At 40.8% G+C, this 25,998-nt stretch overlaps 1 protein-coding gene across 1 annotated transcript; it reads left to right on the top strand.

The window, feature by feature from the left end:
- Positions 1-8,434: 8,434 nt before the first annotated feature.
- Positions 8,435-23,087, top strand: rnd3a (Rho family GTPase 3a). Its single transcript, XM_082525066.1, has 5 exons — positions 8,435-8,839; positions 9,147-9,234; positions 18,289-18,398; positions 19,543-19,677; positions 19,852-23,087. The coding sequence occupies exons 1-5, from the start codon at positions 8,690-8,692 to the stop codon at positions 20,098-20,100; spliced, it is 732 nt and encodes a 243-aa protein (XP_082381192.1). The 5' UTR covers positions 8,435-8,689; the 3' UTR covers positions 20,101-23,087.
- The last annotated feature ends 2,911 nt before the right edge of the window (positions 23,088-25,998 follow it).

The following is a 25,998-nucleotide window of genomic DNA, read 5'->3' as shown; positions in this document are numbered from 1 at the left end:
AAATTAACTAATTTAACTAAGTATTAATGAAAGACCTTGATGTGTATATGACAATAATAGATGTAGTTTCTGGGTCATTTGGCAGAACTGCAAAATGGCCAGAAGGAGGCAACTGCTGTGGTTGCAAACAGGCTTTGGGTGGTATGGAAGTAAGGGCAACTATGGAGCTGCTCAGCAACATGGGACCCATAGCTAATAAATAGTAATATGACAAAAAATAACAACTTTGTGTGGATGTAACCTTGTGAGATTTGAGATTTTGACAGCATTTTTATGTGACAACTTCTCTTTTTAGATAAATGCAGAGTTTAAGCGCATTACCACCATGCCACTGCAGTCCAGATTACTCTCGCAGATAGATGTGCTATCTGACAAACTAATAAAGGTCTTCAAAAGGCGAGGAGGACAAATAGAAGGAAGACTGCAGAACATTCTGGAGCCATGGCCCAGGTAAGAAAAAAATTAATTTGTGTATACACTTTAGGGAAAATAATAATTTTAACAAAATGCTGCTTGTCAGTCTATGCCAGGAGTATGTTGAAAATCACCTGGGATTTTCACAATTTAGCATGGGTGCGTTTTTGTTTTGTTTTTTCTTTTACCTGCATTAGAACTATGTGTGGAGTTCATAGTTGAACACCTCTCTATGCTCTGACAGTATTCTGCTTCTTTGCATGGAGATTTCACTTCATGCATTACCTTTTTAAGCATTCTGAGGACTCAAATCACATGCTGTAATGAATCCATTTTTGTTCACCTAATGTGTTAATGTTAACATTTTTTGGAATAGTGACACAGATTAAAATAAGATTTGGTATAATGTTCTTTGACCAGTGTTCTGTTTAATTAAATTTTGGAATTCTGCATTTTCTAGGCCACAGATGAAGCCATTATCCAACGATCTAATAAGGAAACAACCATGAGAATTTACATCATAAAGTCAAGAGATGCCAATGGCAGCCCTGAGGACATCGGGATAGTCCTTGAAGGCCAGAGAGTCTGGCAGGATTTGGATAACTATACCCTAGCAGCTACAATGCTGTTTGGACTAATGTACACTTTGAACCTCACCTACCCACTGGAAAAGTATACCTTCGAGGTATTATAGAAACTGGTTATGGAGCTCAAAAGGAACAGCCTTTCAAAGAAGGCCCAGGTTTTCAGGACCAGACTGTACGATTGAACAGTTTTCCAGTTATGATGTGGGAACAACATGTTTACCTCTTCGAATATGTACCATCCTTTCTTTTAAGCCAGCACTGGTAAAGTTGCAGTACATAGTGAAACTTATTTTTCTGGCACTTTTCAACTTGGGGCCTTTATTACTGCAGTTTTCACTTTTCAAGCCATGGCTCTTTTAAAAAAAAATTCTAACTTTGAATTTCCATTTTTCTCAATGGAAATGGTGCCTTGCACCAATTTCACCAGTTTGCAATTTTTTTCCCAAGGTGCACCACTACAAACAGATTGCATCGTCTAGTATTAGTGATTGTGATGTTTAGTGATAGAAGCAAGCCAATACTAATCAGTTTAGGTCTCTTGGTTTTGTGCTTGTGGGTTATAATGTTATTTTAAGTCTCTTCTTTGTGTCTTTTTAATAATTACACCCCTGTTGCTATATTACCTTATGGCTCTTACATTTAAAAAACTATTTTTTACATAAGCGCGATGTCATAAGGCCCCACAATGTTGAATTCAGGTTACAGCAGATAACTTTGTGGAATGTTTTTCAAGAGATGCATTGTACAAATATGACTCATGTATATTTTGGAAGCCTGAATTGAAAGTCCATTGTTACAACTGTCATTGTTCAAAAATGTTTTGCTTATTTCTTTGATTGAGAGAAAGTGTACAGTACATACAGTAAGATCAGCCTTAATTTAGTTTTATTTATTGAACACTCAATTATATATTAGATTATATATTATATATTAGAAATTTGTTATAAAATAAAATAAGTTTACCATAAAATAATCTTGTCAATATAACACATAGTAGTCCAATACAATTAACACAAAAAGTTTATGTCTGATAAACAAGTGGTTTCTATAAATATTTGACCGGAATGAAAAACATAACAACAACATAAAAAAGTCATGTTCGTGTTACCAGAAAAATGTGTGCAGGTATAACATAAAAAAACTATGGTTAACCAAACATAACTTAATTTCGTGCAACCGCTTACAATAATTTTTTCATGTTTATCCCACTGATTATTTTTTTCAGTGTGGGATTAAAAAAGTAAATGTAGCATTTTAATGACTTTTTTACTGTCATCATAATGAGTACTCGCAGACTTCCTTTGTTCTTGTCATGTAGCTGACAGATATGATTATTTTTCCATCATGAGCTTTATGCTAATAAAGACATCATTTTATGCGCCATTAACCTCCACACACGCATATATTCAGCCACACACATGCTCAAACTTCCCTGAAAAACCAGGTCATCCTAGAAACAATTCATCCTTCTGTCAGTTAAACACACACACAGACACAGAGAGTGCACACGCTGCCTCGTGGCAAGTGTGCGTATCCATGCCTGAACAGACCTAATGACTGATGGGAGACAGTTGACAGAGTTCCTGTACTCGGTCTAACATATTACTGCCATAGTGTGTATGCCGTGCCCTCTTTGCCCTACAGTACATTCATCAGAAGATATTAAGCTAATGGTTTACTAACAGAAAATGTCATGTGTTAGTAAGCCAAGCAGGGAGGAAAAGGAGACGACGCTTGTTAGGATTCATTAGGGGTTCCAAGTTACCACCGTTTCATGCACCAGAAACCCCAGAATGTAAGGCTGGCTCTATTTTTTGTCATTTGTTGGATTTTGCATGTAGTGTTAGTCTGGCCTGCTGGCAGTTTACCTTTAGCTCTAGGTCCTCCTTACTAATGTTTTATAACAGTAAGAGATGGCAGGTGACTCACAGTATGTGGTAAAACTGTACACTCCCATCAAAGGCTTAAAAACAGACTGAGCCCACATAAGTTACTCACAACTACTGGTACAGGAGATTAAAGGATCTCCAACAGTAGAGTAACAGGTAAAACAACTTGTTCATTCCTCCTTAATGGACAGAGTGAACTCTGAAGGTTCCTGGAAACAGGAGGGGAAAATTTCTCAAGAGATTTTTTATACTAAAAGGAATTTTGGAAATCTTCCCAGAAGTGTTCGGTGAATGTCTCCATTCTTCTAAGCAATACATGAAGTAATGTAGAGTACAGTGATATCATCAATGTTCTTGATACAGCAATATACATATTTGACTGATGAATTAGAAGTGGCACTGACGTCACAGAAACAACAGCAACATTATGGAAAACCCGCAGCTAGAAAGAGTCACGAGAGTGGTTCTCAAACTCCATGAATCCATACATTCAATCACATTGATCCCTCTTTTGCTACTTGCTACATAAATAATATTCATGTTGGTTTCACTCCATTTTATGTTCACTACTTTTCTAGCTAGCTAGCTGACAGAACTGGTCTCTCTCAGAATACACATGAGGAACCTGTGCTGTGGTTTTTAATATGAAATTATCTCTGTTATTACTGTAAACTACAATGTTGTAAGTTGACACCCAAAGCAACAGTATGTAAACTTCAGCTTAGTGAAAGATAAAGGTAAATAATGACACCACTAAGGCGGAATTACAGTAACTCCAGTGATTACAAGGGATGATTATTGCTTTAAGCATTTGCTTTTTTCACAGGATTTGCAAAAAAGAAAAGAAATCTGTGTTCACACAAACACATAGACACACGTCGCATGTTGGGTCACTCACAAGCTCGGCTAGTGTGAAATAACATCTGTCCTGGTCCTAAAAATGGAGCCCTTTTAGGCTGTGACCGCCTGCTGTGAGCCTGAGATCAAGGCTGAGAATCTATCGTCTCGTGTTCAACAAATTGTATTTTATCTTTTCCGAGACCCTTTGAAGCAGGTGATTTAAAGGTTATGTCAAATTTATGTTCGTTTTTGTCTAAGAATGTATGTGATTAAACCTCTGACTGCTAGCAGTAAGAATGTCCTCTTTATGGATACCGTGACCCACGATGCATGCACGTTTTTTTTTCCAATAAAGGAGAAATAAAGTCTATCGCTATTTCTCCCTGAGTTGTTCTGAATCTGCCCTTAATTCCCCAGTCACAATGACTAACCATCGAGGAAACCCCTCTCAAGCTGAAACAACCAAGCGTACGCTGCCGCTGCCCTAGCAGTAAATGTCAGCGGCCCCGCTGATTGAATGCACGTCGACAGAGATAACTGTGGGGCAGTCGGGGCAGAGGGGGAAGAGACCCAGTGACCTAGACTACTCACACACCTCTAGCACTGCTGGCCTGCCAGCTAAAACCAAGTCATTTCAGACCTGGATCCAATTCTATTCTGTTACTCACTGTTGATCTGTTAATTTGCAACCTGTTTTTATCAAGCGGTTCCCTGCGATTGCTCAACATTTCTGGAAGTCATTGCAGCCTTTTGGGAAATTCCTCTTATTCAGGGTTCTGAGAAGTTTTTCCCAGCAGTGATATCCAGCACTGGTGTGTGACCCAGACCTAAACTGTGCTGGATATCACCAATAGTGATGGCTTCTTGGTGGAAATGGGTTTAATCAGTGGAAAATACAGTTTTGGTGCTCTGAGGTATTTTCTCTATGAAGGTAAACATGTTCTGACCTAGTTATGCAGTGAATGAAGGTCAGGTATCTAAAACATTAAGCACTCATGTGTATTAATTAAAATAATTCTCATCATTATTTGCAATAAAAAACCCTATTTAGCCAGTATTCAGACGTAATACATCACAGCTACAGCTGCTGCATACAGCACATTCACAGAAATCCGTTTTCTGTAAAACGTTTTATCCTAATGTTACAGCCAGTGCAGATACTTAAGTAGCACAGATATTCCCAAAGGAAAAACAGAAGGCAGTGTCTGAGCTTATTAATAGAGGATGCCTCGACCTCATCACTGAGGCACATCATGCTCATCATGCTAAGCTACCAGTGTTGTTTAATTATGGATTTTCTTTTTTCTGTTATGATTAAAAATGTAAATGAAAGTTTAAACATGGAAAGGTTGTGGAAAATTAGCTGTGAGCAGCCCCTGTGGAAATACACGAGATCCGCTTGATGCTGACAGCACCATGTGACCAGAAACAGGTGGTACCCTCATTTCTATTCTGAGAAGCATGTACAGTATTTAGGCAACTGTACTTGTCTACCAGCCCAGTTTGCTGCACTGCGTGCATGCTTCGGGTCTGTACCGTCATTTACGTCCAGCCAGCCAGTGTCATGTTTAGTGTTATTCACAGAGAATGACTCGAAACGAAACATGTTGAGTTTCTCGACCATGGTATGACTCTTTCCATTACCTGGAAGCGCTCGGGCACTTTTATTCTCCATCTCTGCGGTGTGTTGTGGCACTACTGTACAGGAAATGTAGGACAATACAAAGAGATTTTAAAATGATCACAGCAGCCCCTGAAGGCATCCACTGTTACAGGCTGATGCTGTCTCGTATATCAGTTTACCTTTAAGATGTTTCTGCATGATGTCACCCTGCACGGCCTCACTTTAGCCCAAATGTGTGGCTGCACCCAAGTGAGACTGGCAAAGCTTCAGGCTGCAGCAGAGAGCAGCGCACACAAGCACAGACAAGACAGCCTCGCTAAAGCTGGAGAAGGGCACCAGGGCGCAGTGTGTAAACAACTCAGTTAATGTGGTTTTGCTCGCCATCTCCTCTGACGCGTCTCCACTGCAATCTCTAAAAGGCTGGGTTTATTTACTGATGTAGAGCTGATAAAGCTCAGATGAGGGGAAAGTGACGAGGTAGGGAGTCACCACAGAAACAACGGTGTTTTTTGCAACCTAGGCAGGTAAAGCCTCCATTATCTTCAAATTCTGACAGAATTTGAATGAGGTCAAATGCATATGGTACACAGATAGCAGCCAAGCAGCCCCCACCCTGCCAATCCCCCCACCCAGTCCATTCTCTCCTGGCAGTGTTGTGTCCTGGAGGCAGAGCTCCCACACAACAGACGGGACTCCCACTGCACAGCCTGCAGGGTGGAGCTGTCCCACTGTAAAAACGCTGCCAGCAACTCGCAGTCCAATCACTCTGTGGCAGAGGGGAGAGCTGCTGTAGAACGCCGCTGTTCCCCTCATTTTTGTGAAAATTAGCAGTGACACTGTGCTAGGGAACAAGTAGCCTGAAGGCACAGAGAGGAGGCCTTTAAACCAGAAGGGTTCCTGTTCTGAAAAAGACACAAGAAAATGTGGTTCTGACACATTATTGATCCCATCGGGAAATTGAGTTTCCACTTCTTCTAATAAATGTCTGGAAGACAGCTGATATATTTTGTGTGGCTGTGCATTTTACTGTAAATATATGTATTACTCACAGATAATGAGGGGAATCCTCCATGGAAACGACTAATGCTGTGCATTGGAAATAAGCTGCATGTGCTACTGGGTTCACTGGGTTTATTGTTTTGGTCATGTGGCAGAGAAATGAAAATCCTTCTGTGAAAGGGCTGAGTGAAATGTGTATGAAACAAAGGACCGTAATAAGTTGTGCTGCTGTGAGTAACAAAAGGCTCGATTAGAGTGCGCCGACCATTTGAAACTGAATCACACACTGTTTAAAATGTGAGGGGCGGTGAATTCATTATTTAATAAATCATTCCTAACACTTCATGATAAACAGCACGGAGTTTTAATGCTTAAAATGCAGCAGCAGTTTTACAGACGAATCAAAAAAGTTATTATTTTGGTGCTCATTGAGCGTAATTAGAAATTGTTTTCCAGCTCAGTTTATTGATTAATTTTAGCTAGATCTTTCTAAAGATGAAACTCGAGAACTGGCATAGTTTTGGAAAATGTGAAGAAAGGTATAAATTTTTGACTTTTTTTTTTTTTTTACATTTTTTGACTTTTACCTGTATTTTGTAAAAACGTTTCTACTGATAAAAACCTCTGGGATCATTCATGAAGACAGAAATGACTTAATATCAGACTTTTTCTATTTACTACAGAAATGTTTACTTTATCGTGCAGAAAAACTGAGACATGCTGTTGAATTAGCACTTATTTTTTCTTTTATTAAGATAACTGAGGGATTCAGCGCGTGGTTAAACTTCTTTACACTGAAAGGCGAGTGTCACTGGTATGCCCCACTTAAGGCCAAAGTGGCCCACGTTGTACAATGAGCTTCACATCCCTGCTCTGCACCTTTAAACCTTTTTTATGTGGTTTCCTCCACACTGATCTTGTAGCAAACACTATAACAACAGGGTGTTTTAAGAAAACTCAACTAAAACAGCAATGCTGGGCTCAAATTGCACATTATATTTTGTCTGTTAGAATAGTCACTGTGTCATATTAGACAATTATAGAATCATAAATGTTTATTACCCTTTGCCTTTTAGTCACTCATGCTAAAGAAAGTAAACAGACAGTGTGTGTATGAAGCGCCTTGAGGCGACTTATGTTGTGATTTGGCGCTATATAAATAAAATTGAATTGAATTGAATTGAATTGTATATCATAGAATGACTGTGACGTGTTCCTTAACTCCAGGGTCAAAGGTTGTGTTTTATTACACAGATGTTATTGATATTAATCTGTCTTCTTCTTCTACTCTTGTTCTTTTCTTCTTTGTTGAAGCTTAAATGGAAGCCCAGCTGTTCATGACAGTAACTCCATTATCATTTGTGCTAGCGACAAAAAGCCTGTATGAGACTTGGATGATAAAGGGTTAATTCCACCTAGTTACAGCAGCAGCAAGGTTATTTTGATTTTTGCTTGCCCGTGTTTAGTTACAAGGATAACTGAGTGGTAACTCTAAGCACACCTATCTTCATGACTGCCCTACAAGCACTGATCATTTCTTGATTTGGGCTACATTTACTTGCTTGACTCCATAGTCACAGCTGAAGGACTTAACGGCTGAACTGTGGCTATAAAAATAATAAATATCTATATTTTATAGATGCATTGATGTGCTGGGTAAGTATCAGCACAGGCCTTGTTGACTTATATTTGGTATATTGGCAAATAAATAGCAAATAAAATGTTTGCATGTATCTGCTGTATTCCATCAATTTTAAAACTTTAATACAGTTTTATGCTGTTATGTTGCAGATTTCCTATTTCATAGTTTCAAGACAGGCCAGTCACTATTTTATAAAATCATGTTATAGTATATAAAGGAAAGGCAACATAAATAGTTTGAATTGCCTTATACTGGCGCTGTTCTTCTTGTAAGTCTAAATTTTGCGCACAATTCACTCTAAAAAACTGGCAAATGGAAACTATAATCTGATTTACTTTACTGATTAAAAAAATATCTTAGTTTGTGTTTTATTGTTTTGATGTTGAAGCTGAGGTTTGTGTGTAGTCCAAACGGGGGCGCCATCACGGTGCCTGGCCCGGCGTGCGTCTGTGTGGAGGCTCGCTGGACGAAGGGAGGGACGTGCCTCATCCCGACGGACGGAGAGCTGCTGCCATTGGCTCCTGCGACGTTATAAATGTAGGCAAATGGAATTTACCGGCTCAGAGCAGGCGGAGACACCGGGGGAGGAGAGCAGGCGCGCAGGCTTGGACGCACCGAGACCAGCTGCTTCTCGACGGTTCACACACACCCACCCACCCAGGATTGGACTCATTTTTAAAAACGATTCAAATCAATGAAGGAGAGACGCTCGTGTCAGAAGTTATCTCTGAAATCCAGCATGGATCCCAGTCAGAGTGTGAAGTGTAAGATAGTGGTGGTGGGGGACAGCCAGTGCGGGAAGACTGCGCTGCTTCACGTGTTCGCCAAAGACTGCTTCCCTGAGGTGAGACCCTGCAGCCTGCTGGACATGATGCATGTTAATAACACACACTGATACCACGACCAGCGCATCTCATTGTTCTTCTGAACCTGGCTGTGTCACGTGGATTGTTCCAGTAGTGATGAAGGACATTCATGTTGTAGTGCTTGATACGTGTTGGGATCTGAAACCTAAACGTAGTAGTACCAACACCTTTGTAGTACACGATCGTGGTAATAGGGTAATAAATCTAACGTTGCTCAGTTTCTTCAAAGTTTAAAACCTGGCAGGCTTCCTCCCTGACCTCCCCTCTTCTAAATGTTTCCTGCAGAGCTACGTCCCCACTGTGTTTGAAAACTACACAGCCAGCTTTGAAATCGACACGCAGAGGATCGAGCTCAGTTTGTGGGACACCTCAGGTAATCCTCACTTCCAACAACCTCTCTGTCTGACTCATGCTCCAAGTGTCACCTTGTGTCAGTTGTGGCGGTGGTGTGGACATGTTCTAACATGCATCTCTGTGATCAGTCACTCAGTTGCTGATTTGAATGATATGGAGCTAGTTTATTATTAACTTTGTGGGGTAGAATTCACCCATGTTTGACTGCGTCATAAATAAATAACAGGTTTTAGCCCAGAATGTCCAAATCAGGAGACAGGAGAGTCCCAGGGCAGCTTTGTTTTTTCTCAAATAATGAAATTAATCTCTGACCCATTTTAATCAATGTAGCACAGTTAATCCTTTCCCATAGTCTGGAGTCGCTGTTCCTCGAAACCGCACGTTTCCCCTCAGATTAGATCGGGGCTTACCTTTTACCTACATGGAAACGTTCAGCCTCGTAGTTCAGTTCGAGCGCAGGAACGCCTCAGTGGAATGGATCTGATTTATGAATTCCTCCCAGCTGAGCAAAGCTTAAGTGGAAACAGGAAAGGAAACATAATGATAGGCTGAACGAAGCTCATATTCATACATCTGGTGAACACACTTTGAAATTCATCCTGCTTCCTGTGCTTTTCGGGAAGGTTGAGCAACATTGGCTCAGCAGCTTTTTTTCTTTTTAATCTCCTGCGGGTTAGACTTTGTGTTTGGGCTCTGAAAACCAGCATCGTGTGTGCGTGTGCGTAAACAAACCCATTTTCCCATCGATCATTGCCTGAGCACTGAATAGCACAGCAGCGAGGTGTATGTTTCATGTGTGTGAGCATGTGGTGTTTGTGTGGGAATGAGAGGAAAATCCCTGGCCTGGAATTCCTGAGTGACGTTTGGGTAACTTGAAGACCGAGGTCAGCTTGAGATCTTTCTTTCTTTCTGAAACGTCAGACCGGAAAATCCAACAGCAGCTTCTTAAAATCCAGATTTCTGAGCTGTTTTATACTTCAGAGCAAATGAAAGTAAAAGCATCTGCAGAGTGGCGCTCCTTTGCCGCCTCAGTAACTCTACAAGAAAGTGAAACAAGGACATCAAATTGAAAATTCCTTCATCCCTCCAGTTTTGTGTGTAAATGTGGAAAGGCGAAGAAATGAAAACTGGCCCGAGTGAGAATTTTCTTTTATTGAATTGTGTTGGCTGCCTGCCTGGAGCCATTTTTCTTTTTCTCTCTGTTTCATAAAAGGAGGGTTGGGGGTGGTTTCCTATTAGATCATTGGATTTTAGAAGGTGCCAGATACCCCTATACCAACCCACCCCTACCTTCACTCCAAACCCACACCCAGCACACGAACACACACACACAGTGACCAATTGATGCAGCTTTCAGCTTGACTGGTCCCTTTTTTTTTTCTCCTTTTTTTTTTTTGAAACCCCCATCTGCCACAGCCAATCCAATTGATCCCTTATTTCCTGAGGTGTGTGTGTGTGTGTGTGTGTGAGACCCAGGCCTGCACTCTGACAAAGACCAACACGGAGGGAGGAAGACAAACATTGTGGACTGCCACCCGCTCTTCCCCTCCCTCTCAAACACACACCTCCACACACACACCGAGGTGGTCTTTGTTCTGCAGTGATGAGTGGCCTAATGAGCAGCCTGCTGTTTATGTGTTTGTGTTTAAAGGGGATGGTGAAGGGAGTAATTCGGCCCATTAAGGTAAATTCCTGCCAGTTATACAGCCTTCCATTTGCCCCCCTCTCCCCAACCTACTTGTCTGCTCTAGCATTGCCACCCCAGTCTCAGGGTGAGGTCCGCCGGGGCCAAGGCGCGAGCCTTTGATGCTTCTTTCACCAACAGGGGAAGTGGTTTACGTTGTCTGCCTGTCTGCCTCCGTGTCTGAATGAGCAGGAAAAGTGCTTGTTTGAGAGTCAAACAGGAGGATAGGAAAACCGTGTGGGTAAACAGAGCAACCCCCGTGGCTCAGCACCTGCATGCCTTAGGTCTTTTCTCGTTTTACAGAGTGGAAATGAGCATGGATTATTTTTTTCAAATCAGAAAATCCACCAACCCCACAAAACATAAAAAAAAAACCCCCAATTCAAGCATCAAATTCTTAGATTTGGAAAGCAACCACCAAGTAGGAGTTACCCTTTTTACAAATGATGGCTCCGACTTTTTTCCCTTATTCAGTGGGTTTCATTTTTAACTCCTTGGTGTTGGAACAACAAGCAAAAAAACGAAACATTCACAGAGCTTTGGTTTAGGTGACCCATTTCTACATACATTATATTCGCTCTCTGTTTTGGTCTCCATCAGCTCCTGCTGTGACCACCAGCTGCTAGCCAATCTGCTCTGCTGTGGCATTTGTTGTTTTTAAAAATGTATCCTTTCTCTGAAAACAGCTGCTCGTTGCACCTGGAAACAGTCATTAAGAAAGACCAAGACTGTAAAGCTATGAGCAGTTAGACCAAAACAACAAGCTGAAAGATGCTAAAAGGCCAAGTAGTAGAGCTAAAGGAGACCGGAGACTTTCTTTGGTCATATGACCTCTTTGTTTATATTAAAATGTCGATGAAAGCAACTTCAAAACTGCTGTCGTTTCTAATCGTTTCTGTACTAATCCGATTGCTTTAAACTGATTTTGCACTTTTCACAGTTGAAATATTCATAATATACTTACGCTGGAACTGAACTGCAGGAAACGGCTTAGTATTTTCATACTTCCGAAATTGGTCTTGCACAGTTGTTCCAACTGTTAGGCAATTTCCCAAAGCTACAACAAATACGTTTTCGAGCTTAACAGGAAAAATAAAAGAACTAGAGGAGTTCAGACTTTTCCAGTTCTAGAAATCCCAATGGGAAACATCAGACCCAGTGGATCTCATTTGACAATATTTATCACAGGGAATATATATATATGGGGAAAATTAGTTGTTTTTTTTTTTGTTTACTGCGCACATTCAAAGTTGACCCACTTTGCAAAATGGGAAGAAAGACAGATAAAGGAGTTGTAATGGAAGATGCATAATAGCAGAGCTTGGTCAGAGCAGACAGATCATCTTGCCCTTCTATAGTTACTAGAGCATATCACATGTCCTGTTTCCCATGTAGTGCAGGACAGCTTAACTATGGGACTTTTGCATGCACTCAGTAAGCTCCTCTGCTACTCTCTCTGTGACACACACACACACACACACACACACACACTCCCCCCCCCCCCCCCCCCCGATTCTTCAGTCTGTAACCATTGTTGGATTGGATCACATTTCTGGGTTCAGCGAATTGGAGCCGCATGTCTGGCATTCCTCAGACTAAAGGTTTCTACTTCCTCCACTACAAAGACCCCCTTTGTACCCAGCAGGCCCAGATCCTCAGCCAGTGAAAGAGAAGTGGTGTGGATCACTAAAGCCTTACCTCGTTTCCAGAGGGGAGAAATCGAATCACGGTAGAATTTGCTGACCGACAATGGGATGGTGATGGTGAAGCAGTGTATGAACTGAAGGGCAGTGGGATCCTGGTAGAGATTAATGGACTTCCTGTCTGCTAATGTCATGGAAGGACTTTTTTTTTTTTTTTTTTTAAACACCTGACATTAAAATCCATGTCCGGCCTTCACACTGAGCACTTTGCATTCTTGGCTCCCCGTGCATGTGTCCTGCCAGCCCATCACTGAGAAACATCTGACTGTCCTAAATGCTTCACCAGCATCCTGTTTGGCCCAACTCTTGACTCTTACCCAATTTGTACTTTGTTATTGTGGCCAAAGTAACCTCTCGAAAGCTTGTATAAGTAAAGTTTATCATATCTCAATGTCTTTTCAGGAAGTTTCTTTCAGCTGGATTACACAATTTGAGAAGGGAAATAGATTTCCTGTTTTCAGCCCTTCTGGTGGACTTTCTTCAGTTACTGATTTCGAGACTTTATCATGGCTCATGGAGTGCCATAAGATAGTATTGTATCTTAAACAAATTTAGCTACACTGCAATCGATCCTAGTGTAACGTAATGTGCCGTGATGTACTGAAACGGTACAGTATAGTGTAAAGTACCAAGCAGTAATCTTGAGCCACCTCTAGCTTCTTTATATTTATTGAAACATGAAGAAATATAAATCCAATATACGGAAGAAAACAATCAGTTTTTACAATTTCATTGGAAATTGGCAACATTTGCTGAAGTATTTGGGAAGTTTTTTTTGTCTTTCAATTAAGTAGTCTTCAGGAATAGTTCTCCAGGCTTCTTGAAGTATTATGTATGTATTATGACACATGACACACATTTATAATGCTAAATCTTAATGGTTGCTCACCTATTATATGTTGCATAACTTTCAATAATATACTTTTTAAGGTATTAGAGCATGTTGTAGTGCATCATAGTGAACTTTAACATAACACACATGCACAACAGGGGCAACAGTGGCTCAGGTTGCCCCCTACACATCCAGTGTGAGTGTGATAAAAGTGCTAGGCTATGGGACTCGTAGTAGAAAGTGCTTTGAGTGCTCAAACTGAGTATAAATGTGCTCCATAAGTACCAGTACATCCAGTTACCACTTACATGTGTTAACACAACATGTTACAATGGTATTGCTATATTAGATTTGGCTATTTAACACAGTACACACTGAATTATTAAATTGCGTCCAAAGATATCTTTTGTTAACCTGCTATATTTGAGCATATTTTGTGATACCAAAGGTTACTTTATTAATCCTTCATGTCCAGATTTTAGATTTACACAAACAAATATCATGGTAACCACAGCAACTACAGCAGATAGTCATAAGTGTATAAGTGCAAATTGTAGTGCGTGTGCTTGGCAGGCGAGCCGTATAAACTTGATAGTGCTGTATTTCTAGACGTGCCTGTCAACATCTGTTGTTTCCACAGGTGTCCCCCAAAGGCCTAATGCCTCTTTTTATGTATTTATGCACACACAAGCTCACCGCCCAGCAGCTCCGTTCTGCTCAGCTATGTTAGCTATGCAGTAAACCAGCAGGCCTGCAGATCTGTTGCTATACATCCAGACTGTAGACTGTCAGCCACAGCTGGCTTACCTCAGGTCTGCATGTGCTTGTGTGAGATAAAGCAAAAGCTGTTATTGTGTGAAGTTGTATGTCTTTAACATTATGGAATATTTTGAGATTGCATGAATAGACCAGAATGTGTTTTCCACATTATTTCATGTAGATTCATTGCATTAATTGCATTGCATTTATTTATTTCTTGATCATAACAACAGTGAGCATTTAGTGGCATTCTACAGTTTCCGCTTATGTCATTGTGCCCAACAGCAAGACACAAGACAGGCTATGGTTAATAGGAGGCGAGAGAGGATGGAGGACATATCGAAAGGACAGAATAAGGGAGGACAGGGTGTGTGTCTTTCTTCCAGATTTAGAGATCCTGTGGGAGAACAATGACAGGAGCTAATTAGATGACAGTTACCAGGTCTTTGTGTGTGTGTTAGCTGTGGGATTTCCTCTTATCTTTCCATTTGGCAGGAAGATGACCTTAAAGCAGAGGCTGGTCTCAGATGCAGAGCTAACGCAGTAACGACTCTAAACAGCTAACAAAGAAGGAAACATCTGCTATTAAAAGTTATTAGCAAAACGCTTCCATAGAGGCTCGAATTTTAAATGCACCATGTTGAAATTGCAGTGGATTTACGTTGGATTTATTGCTATAAATGCACTAACGTGCAGGTAAATTCACAGAAATATGTGCAGACATAATAACACAGCAACTTCACACTGCAGCTCAGATACGCATTTCCTCTCATTAGGTTAATAAAAACAGTCTATTCATTGTGAAATGTCAACCGATTCTACAGCATGCCCTTTTAGTCGCAAGGTTTTATTTTTCCACTGATTTGTTCCAGGCTACGAGCTCTGGAATAAAAACAATCGAACAGCCCATTGTGGTCATGATCGATTGCGAGACGGTCATGAAAGAAATAAATTCTTGTGGTCTTGTGGGGGATACCACCTTCCTCCTCGCCTTGTATTTGCTGTGCTCCCTTGATAACAGTTCAGCATCTGGCCTTTTGTTTAGGCGGTATCACCTATCAGGCTGCTTTCCAAAACACTCAGAGTTCCCATCCAAACTACACTGTTTAGATCAAGACATCAAAATAATTTATTCAGTTCATTCCAACACTAGATTTTAGGAGCAGGTACAGATTAATAGGGAGCAAAAAAATTCAGGTTATATGCATCAATGCAGACACGTCTTTGATAGGCCAAGATCATAATCATAATCCTTTTTGAGCCAATATATCAGACTGTATAAGTTAGCTCGTGAAGTTGAACTTTTGTAATGGTGATACTGTGGATTTTACTGTTAAGACTGGAAATACTTCGTTTGTCCCATGTTTGGGAAAGGCGACCGCCTTCTTGGGAAGTCCACCACAACTGTTAAGGAGTTGAACGGATACACACAATATACCGATGAGGGTGATAAATCTACTGCAAAAAAAACCTATCCTGAAAACACATGTGGCTACCTCGACATGACACTGGATGCGACAAGAAAGGTGGCTCTGACTGAGAAACCACATGCTTATTGGCTAACGACTTGTGATTGACAACTACCAATTGACCCAAAACAAGTGACTGAACCCATGATCTCACCGGGAGTGTCCACAAAGGTCAAGACAGGTCCCAGACTTGTTAACCCTCTACTGCATAGCGTTGCCCTGAGGCAACAAACCACATTTTCATGCCTTACACTGGCCCTTCAAAAAAGAAAAACTTTTTTTTATCGGAAATAATGCTACCAGGCACATCTCTTTCCAATAAAACGATGAGTTGAAGGTGGTGTGACTTTCATTTGGGGGGGGCAGGACCCCTTTCTGCAAGCTGCAGTACATGAGAGACCTCTCCATTAGGAGGCAAGATAAAGATCACTATTTTACATGTTTATAGTGAAATAAATGTATATTAAAAATACTTGTATGTGCATGAATATGTTAAGAAGCATATTTGTTTGTTCTACTTTTTTCAATTTATTTATACAGTAAAACTTAATTTTCATTCGTTGCCTCAAGGCAACACTGCGCAGTAAGCCTGATATTTTTTCTTTTTTGTTTCAGGCAATATAATGCATTTGCATATGTGTGTAGAGATGTGTTTGTGTGCATTTATATATGATCATAGTCAATGTTTTTTTTTACTTTACAATCTACTCATAGTTAGAGGACATGGATGTAAATACCTTTTATGGAAGGAAACCAAGGGAATGTGCACTTTCTGTCCTCAGAAATGAGGAGTGGATCCCTGAATGAGGTTTGAGGGACACTTAGGAGCTCAGGGGTCAGTTGGTAAAGTAACTGTGTCTGTGTGTGTGTTAGTGCCCACACATCAAGCAGGTCTGGCCAGGATCTGGTATCAAGTCGGCACTGCTGGCTGACTTCTGACATGATAAGACGTATGTCATCCAGGCCTGGCATAGATGGCACTGTCTATGTGATGGCATGCCATTTCTGGCTTGATTGTGGCTTGGTTTATGTGGCCCAGGCCTACAGAAAACAGGTCTGGCCCAGATCTAGAATCAAGCTGGCACTTCGGACTGACTGGTGTTTTGGCAGAGTGTATATCAACCAGATGTGTGCCAGGTCTGGCAATGACGCCAAACTTGCTATTCATAAAGCAAATTAGCAAGAACTGCTAGCAATTCTTGCTAACAATTGAAAGGAATTAAAACATTTAGCAGTTGTTAATGACTGACAGCTAATGACAGAAAATGCAAAATAATGAAGTGCAATGTCTCAGCAGCTTTTCTCCTCAGTCTGTAAAATTATTGCGTTAGTTTACACTTTAATGTAATTTTTAGTGTAATAAAATGTGTATATGTTGGCTAAGATCATTTTTTTGTAAACATTGCTAAATGAAAAGCAGTTCTGCCATTAGCAAAGCTTAATGTGCAATTTTTCATGCCAAGTGTTGAATAACATGCAATATTAATTCTTGTGTAATTCTATATAATAACTGGGATCTCCTGCATATACATGGAGTGGAACATTATGGACATGGATATTTGAGATGTCTGTACACACACTTTAGTCGTGCTTTGTTGTGTGGGGCCCAGGCCTGGAAGCATTGTTTAAAACGATGTCATCTCCCATCCAGACTGTTTAGATTAGGAACACCAGCAGTGTGTGTGTGTGTGTGTGTGTGTGTGTGTGTGTGTGTGTGTGTGTGTGTGTGTGTGTGTGTGTGTGTGTGTGCGTGCGTGAACCAGTGCATTCCAGAATTTTCTCTGCAGCCGTGTTTATAAAAGACTTCCCAAGGGAACCTAAAGTTACCAAAAACAAAATTCCCCAGATTCTTGGCAGCTGCTTGTGTGTGTGGTCACTTCTTGCTTGCCATGTGATCTTGACTCACCTTGACATGACGGCAAGCTCCCCTCCCCCCAACCTCCGATGCGCTTCAGTCAGGCGGTGAGATGGGCGTCGCCCTTGCACATGGTTTCAATTTGAGGAGGGAGTCATTTCCTCGCTCTGAAGTTCTATTCCTTCAGAGAGATTTTCTGTTTCAGTAAACGATCTTGTTGTAGTCAGCACATTTTTTCTACTGATGCGGCACTATTTGTTTTTCTCGCCTAGTTGCCATGGATTATGGCTGAGCTGCAATCATGACGTATGAGAATAACTATCTGTAGTGCTCAAGTGATAATTTGGTCTTCCTTGTGCTTTCTTGAAACAGACTTTGATCCTGCCCCTCACTCGAATACTGTTATTTCATTTGTTTAAGCAAAAGCCTTCAATGCTAGACATATTTCAGGTCTTCCAATAAAAAATGAAATCTATAAAGTTTTAAATAAGAACACCTCTGCTAACCAGCTCTGTAATTCAGTTTTCTGTTCTGCAGCTCTGATGACAAGTTTCTTCTGATGTCCCTTGAGCTGGATCCCTGTGAAGATTATCCAATAATAGCAAAACTGCAAATTAAATCAGGAACATTTCTTAGCCTGAGCTGGCCACGTGTTTCTTTGCTGTCTGTTGGAACAAAAGAGGGTGCTCGCACAGTTATGCATACAGCAGTTTTGTCCTTGCGCAACAGTGTGTGAATACAGTTCAAGTTTCTTGTTTTCCTTTGTTTTAGGATCTCCATACTATGACAACGTGAGGCCCCTGTCCTATCCCGACTCCGATGCTGTGCTCATCTGTTTTGACATCAGCCGCCCAGAAACGCTCGACAGCGTAATGAAAAAGGTTTGTTGCTCCTCTCGGGCAAATCCATGCAGGAAACACGTCTTTAAGCTCTATTTTTAAACATTCCACTCAAGTACTTTGATTTTTGTCTGAACTGGTGACAGAGGCCTGGATCAAAGGTCTGCAGTCATTTCTTTTTTCTGTGATCTCAGTCATGTGAAGTCGTATAGCTGTAATGTGACTTCAGTGTCAGGTCAAAACCCTGCAGTGGCTGGACGTGTCACTGGCTGATTCTCACATGTCCAAACGTGTGCTGTACATCAAGCAACACAGGTGGTGTCAGTCATCTGATTGGTGGAGAAACTACAAAATGTAAAAGTCATTATCTTCCCACATTAAAACACACCTGGCATGTGCTCCTATTTTTGCAAGGCATTTCCTGTTTTTGCGCTGCTTTCTGCCGACCTGGAATGTTTTTTCAAAGCAACTCACGTTTACCAGAATTAGCGGTCGAGACAGAAACAGTTTTGTCTTGCTCATTAGGAACAGAGATGACCTCAGATGCACTGAGATTTTTTGTCCCTTTCAGTCTGCCGCTTTGATGGGTAACATTAGTTATCTAACCATTTGTTGTCTTGTGTTGCACACTGTAATTGAACCTGTCGTGAGTAATTGGGAACACGTCATATACAGCTAATTGCTAAGCTTGAACTGAAGTTTAAAGTGCTTAAAGCTGTGCTAGTCGAAGAATGCATTTCAGACGATGAACGTCTACATGAGACTTAACCTCGGTTTAGGCTTTTAGGTTGTTCAGACACATTTTACAAACAAACTTCCTCCTCAGATGTCAATGAACTTGATCCCCTGACCAGCCAGACAGCCAGCCCTGAGGCACATTAGCCTCAGATTAAAGCCCCAAGAGAAATGCCATTGATCACAGAGCGTTTATTGTTGTCAGGGAGGAAACATGGAGATTACTTCTAGTTCCTTTCTAGGGTTCAAAGAAATGAGGGGCTTCAGGAAGTGGCAGCTTTAACCTTTGTACTTAAAGGGCAGGTGAGGGGGGGATTTCATCAAATTCTTTATTACAGCAACAAACATTTGAACACACTCACAAGAAAAACATTGTTTTAAAACACAAAATTTACTTTATTTTTATGTCAGAACTCCTGAATGATTGAGGCTATTTTGTCTTTCTTCACAGTGGAAAGGTGAGATCCAGGAGTTTTGTCCCAACACCAAGATGCTGTTAGTCGGCTGCAAGTCGGACCTGCGCACCGATCTGAGCACACTTGTGGAGCTTTCCAACCATCGACAAGCGCCAGTTTCTTACGACCAGGTTTGTAGATTAAAAGAACATTTTGAAATGGTAGATGGTTCCAATTTCCTGACTCTAATCAGGTCATTGCCATGTTTAATTGACCCCTGTGAAAGTGTGCAAATCCTTTCGTTATTGACGCAAGCTCTTTACAAAAAACAGAATCTCAGTAAGCCTGAACGTTTTCCTTCTTAGGGTTCCAGCATGGCCAAGCAGATCTCGGCGCCCTACATCGAGTGCTCGGCCCAGCAGTCAGAAAACAGCGTCAGAGACATTTTCCATGTGGCCACGCTGGCCTGCATCAACAAAAACAACAAAAACGTCAAACGCAGCAAGACCGCCCGTGCTAGCAAGAGGATTTCACACATGCCTGGTAGACCTGACCTGGCGGCCGTGGCCTCGGACCTCCGGAAGGACAAAGCCAAAAGTTGCTCGGTCATGTGATTGCACCGACCAAATCAGATCAGACTGAGGAGAATGAGGACAGAGCACAGTGCAAGCAGGAAGTTATGGGGCAATGCTCCCTCCTGCATGCTAAAGACCCCTTATTTGTCTGGAAAGGGGTTCTATAAGCTTAATTCATGTACATGTTACTGGAATACTCTGCACCAATGAAAACTCAATGCATAGTAAGCATCCCACTCAACGCGGCCCCCACCCCTGCCCCACCAAAAGAGGAAGCTATCTATCACCTGCCTGGGGATGTGACCTGCTTCCTCTGGGAGGACAAAGCGGATGCAGTCAAGGCTTTCCATGCTAACAGGAAATGAGCAGGGGGAATGATGTCATTAGGAAATGCTCATTTATAAAAAGATGCGTAGGAACATGTGGTCTCCTGAATAAGAGCGAGAGCCGGCAATGGGGTGGTAGGTAGGGGGGTGCTGCCTCAGGGGGAGGAAATAAAGAGGAACTGCTGTTGTTTGTGCTGGATCAAAGACTTCTTCCTCGGAGGGCTTATACAAGAACTCGTCACTGTGGTTTGAAACTGATTCACTCCCACCTCTACTCCTGTAACTGTTAGTCTGTGTGCAGAACAGATTAGAAGAATTTCTTAATTTCTTTCAATGGAAACATGAAGCTGAGTGTCCCCTGTCTCTGATATGTTGTCGGTGTAATGTGAAGTCATTGGTGTATAACTGTGTCATTGCTTTATTTTCATCCTGATGAGATTGAACCAATACTACATTCTCTTACATCAGCAACTATGGATAGACTCATGAAAACAAATGCACACTGCAACAGTGCAGGTTAGCCTTTTATTTTCTCCAAAAACAGAAATGGTGTACTTTAACCCTTTTGTTGGGCCCTAAATGGGTCCAGTGAGCTTTAGCTTAACAAAAATTAGCAACCAAAAATAGAACACTGTATATGAAATATGGACATAGCCACTGTGACTTATCCACAACCCTAATGCTAGCCACAACCATGTTGGGTTTTTTTGAACGAAAAGTTACATTTTGGACAAGAAGATGAAGTTGTGACTTAATGCTAACGAGCTTTGTTAGCTAGCTCCATTTGAATATAATACACAAATGTCAATTGACTGATAAAATACTAGAATTTTGCTCCCAGATCTGAGCTGGATGAAGATATATTCGCATCCAGATACGTAACTTGGATTAACAGAAGCAAACCACAGATAAAAGATAGATGTAGCAAGTGTGATTTCACCTACTGATTAGTAAGCTAGTCGGCTGCCATCTTGGTGATTTGAAATTAGATTTGAAGCGCAAGAGGCAGATATGACTGAGATACCAATGGAGACCATGGAGACTGTATATTTACAGGTTGTTAGCTAGTGAACTAGCTAACAGTTGTAGTTAGCTATATCCTTCATTCTATAATGAGGATCATTACAATTCTTTCTCATTATGAACCAATTCTAGCAATTGAGCATATAAAATCAGAAGGTCGTCACAGAACAAAGGAGCTGAGAGCCGTTTCACCTTAGACCTACAACCAGTGTGTTTTTGCAGCCAGAGAAGTTTTTCCTTTGCTGGCTACTAAGAAGAATGCAGGTGGACGAGTTATTAAAAACTGTTAAGAGGTGTCATCAAGGTTCAAACTGTTTCCTGTACCAGCCTGCAGATATTATTATTTTTTTGTTTAATAAATGCTGTAAATATAGGCATTTTAATACAGGAGTCTCTGGGGATGGACTTGCTTTTGGAGCTAGCCCCAAGTGACATTAGAAAAACTGGAGTTTTTGGTATTTGGCTTACTTTCTCATCTTCTGGAGGATCCCCTCGATTTTAACAGGCTGGAATCTTTGCGTCACGAATCACAGCACATTAAAAGAGGATTCAAACAGAAGAAGATCAACAATAACTTACCCTAAATGTCCAAATTGGAGGAAGCTGTGGTCGATTAGCTAGACTACGAAAACCTCTGCAGGAATGAACCATCCCATGACAGGAACAGTTTTTGTCTCATACGGTAAATATCTGCAAACTGGATTACTGTATTGGTCACTGAATAAACGAGCGAGACAACCAAAGGATGAAGAACTTTGCTGATATGTGGTAAACTTGCTAAAGCTCAATTTAGACTTACATGCTGAGTCTACCATGTAGCCTATGCTAGTGACAGATGGTATTGCCACCATTTGTACCTGTGTGGGCTATGTTGACTCAATGTGTAGGTTACATTTTTAGTACATTTCTGCACTTCAGTTTATCACGTAGGGCTTTAGAAGAGTTACATCATACTTATGGCGCAGATTTAATGCAGAAACATACATTCACTGTAATTAGAAGGACTTTGCCCTCTTCAGTATTAAAAGAAGAGATTATCAGATATTTGGAATACCATAAATGCCACAATACAGATTACATGTTTTTTTTTTTTTTTTTTTTTTTTTTTTTTTTTAACTAGTCCACTTAGCAGTTAGCTTGCTAGCCCTCACTGCACTGCACGTTTCGCAAACCTCTGGAGATGAATTTTGCTGTTCGACTTTAAGCTGTGACCAGACCAGACCTTAACTCGGAAAGGATGATTGTATTTTTTTTTCTTCCTTGGGTCATTTCAGTGTTTGAGTATCATGACCTCCGCAGTAATGTCACATAATGTAAGAGATTTGTGTCAATTTCAAAATTAGTCTTGAGAAACAAGTGTTTTTGAACTAGTGTTTTTTCCTTCCTCTCAAACAACAGTGCAATGACGCAGCTGTTTAAATATCAACGGTATTGATGCACTTTTAATGTGACCATCAGTTTCTCAATTAGCTTGTTCAAATGCCAGTGCTGTCACATTTGTCAGCTCAGCGCCCGTGTCCCTATTTTCTTTTCCCAATCCTTTCTTTCCGGTGTATACACACGTTTTCTTGAATGTTGATGTCACCTTCAAAATGTCTTTGTCAATGTTGTTGCCATAATATTTATTGAATTCTATATTTTTCCCTTTAGAATAAATGCCAATAAAACTGAAGAGAAGTGTGTTTGTGTTCATTAAGGGAAGAAAGAGATCTCAGTTCATAAGTTCAGTATGTAGTTTGATTATCCTTCATGGATGGTCACGTACTGTTAAATTATGCCATGCAGACATTATAAGATTTATTGTGCTTTGAGTTCACAAAGGGAAGCTCTGATTTAGATCCTCTTTTGCTTTAGATTTCCAGCAGACTAGATGCCTCATGGCTACACTGACAATTCCAATAGAAACAACATCTACAAACTCCAATGCATCTATGGGACAACCTCATTTATGCTTCTGTAAGAGAGCAATGTGCTTCGAGGCATGAAGTGTGCTAGAAATCCATTCAAAGAACCTAAAAAGGTGGCTTCAGCTATTGTGCTTGTTAAGAGAGATTCTGTACAGTCATTTATTTACTCTCCCATCAAAAATCCAAATCTCATACATTAAAGATAACCAGCTTATTGTTCTGCAACCAGACTGTTACGATCCCCCCATACTCCAACCCTTCCCAAAATGCATGTGAAAGTATGACCAATGTGGCAGAAACTTGACCCCATTTCAAGGGATTAGTCAGCAGGGGACAAATTCTAATCAGAATCAGGTTTTCTGTAAATAGTTTTAGAGTTTTCTGGTACACAGTTGCTTGATTGCTGTTTCTTAAACATTTATTCCTAGATACAGCAGCTTCACTGTGATGCCCATGCAATCATTCTCATTTTCACATACTCAGACACACTGTTTTGACAGTAAACCAAAGATGTTATGCAAGCAGAGGGGAATCTGGCATAGTAAAAACACACTTTATACCAAAATCAGATGCGGACACCTATGGAGGCCCCCCTCCATAGGTGTCCCTTCATTCCAGCTCCATCTGAGTGTTTATATGTAAACAGATACCACAGCTATCTGAAGGAGCATGAAATGACTGTACCTGTTCACAAATCATATGTTTATCTCTTCTATTGATATATTCAATCATTTTGTACTTTAAAAAGTCAATAAATCTCAAAATTTGGAATTGAATCTATAATAATTTTAATTATTAAGCTATTAGACATTGTAATGTATGCGACTTTACAAAGTTTACATTTGTGGTTGGTAGCATTTGTTTTTGGGTTTGTTTTCCTTTTTCTATGTGATGACCCACGTTTAAATTTACTCACCTGGGGCATTTTCATCCTGAAAATGGTGCGCACTTTTTCCTGCTGTCTGGGTTGATTGGCAATCTTCCTTGAGAACAAAACAGCAACAGGCTTTTTACTTTTGTCTCTTTCGGTAGGTGCGTCGGGAGTGGCGTGTAAATATTTGACAAGGCACTGCACACAGACGACAAGCTTCCATATCTTGTGTATTATAAGAGTGGTCTTTAATGTACCGCCATTTCCGTACAAATAAATGTTTTGCTACATTATTTCAGGCCTGGACAAAAGGCACACCTGTGATCGGTTGTCTTGTTTGTACAGGTGCAGCTTGTGTAAGGCCTGCTCATTTCCTCCACTCGGAGCGTTGCAGCTGAAATGTGAAGGTGGCTTTAAGCTTTTGTTTGCTGTCTCTCATATGTGAAACGTACAGAAAGACTGGGATTCAAATCTCTTGGAAAGTATAAATATACATCCTTTCTTCTGGGGATTTATGAGTGCTTACTGTTAAACTTTACTCTGCCCTCTATTCAGGTTGTTTAGGGAGAAGAGTAATCTTTAATCAAAAGGAAATTAAATGACAGAGAGGTCTGAGGTAACTTTGGGTGGAGAACCTGCACCACCTCAATCCTTTTCTTTCTACAGAGAAAACTGATGCAACTCAATTTGAATATTTAGACAGAGCTGTTGAAATTATCAAAAAGTCCACGAACCTGGCCGTAGTCTCAGCATGTAATGGATTATTTATATCTTATATACAAATAAGGTAAGGAAATCCCTGTAGACCTCCAACCCTGCCCCCTAAAAAAAATAAAAAAATCATTTGGTCAGATAAACGGGGGATGTGTAGATTTTCATTCAAATAAGTCACTTGTCCTATAGTCTAGCCCTCATTCACATGGATGCATTGGGTGCAGCACAGGACTCAGTATCTTGTCCAAGGACACTTCGAGATGGGATAGAGCCACCGACCACTTGAGCCGCCATCTTTGCTTTACAGCAAGCTCACGAGGAAACACTTGATACATTTTGTGCTGCTGCTGCAATATTGCGCTCTGGCTTTTGTACTTATCTTTGTTACATAGACAAACAGCAAAACGTTAGCGCCACCTTTAAGTTCATAGATACAACAAATTGCCATTTTGGAAACCTTTTCTTCTGACACCTCTTTGTCAAACATCTATGAGGTATTATGCTCACCAGGCAAGAAAAGCACATTGGCTCTTTTTCTCTCTGATTAAGCAGGTCACGAGACATGATGCCCTGTGCATGTAGCTAACAGCTTCTCTACACTACATTGTAGCGTGTTATATTTACTGATGACATTCCAAACAGGACTAAAAAAAGAATAATGGATCATTTCTATACAGCCTGTGTTGATTGAGTAATTCACTCTTCTGAAAATTTGTTGTGTTTTGTAATCTCATCTAATTTTTGGAATTTCTGTTAAAATTCCTTAGGTGCACAATGATGTAGCATTACAATGCTTTCTTTTTATCCATGATAGACTGTTATATGATTGCCAACTATAATTTAATCTCAGTATCCACTGGTATTCGAGACAACTTGATGCAATATGAGATAATCGGGGGAGTTAAAGGGGGCGATCGTGGCTCAAGAGTTGGCAGTTCGTCTTGTAATTGGAAGGTTGCCAGTTTGAGCCCCGGCTCCGACAGTCTCGGTCGTTGTGTCCTTGGGCAAGACACTTCATCCGTTGCCTACTGGTGGTGGTCAGAGGGCCCGGTGGAGCCAGTGTCCGGCAGCCTCGCCTCTGTCAGTGCGCCCTGGC

Source organism: Aulonocara stuartgranti (genome assembly GCF_965226115.1).
Source record: "Aulonocara stuartgranti genome assembly, chromosome: 23".
NCBI classification, from domain to species: domain Eukaryota; kingdom Metazoa; phylum Chordata; class Actinopteri; order Cichliformes; family Cichlidae; genus Aulonocara; species Aulonocara stuartgranti.
Note: the sequence above shows the minus strand (reverse complement) of the source record. Positions and strands in the feature narration are given on the sequence as shown.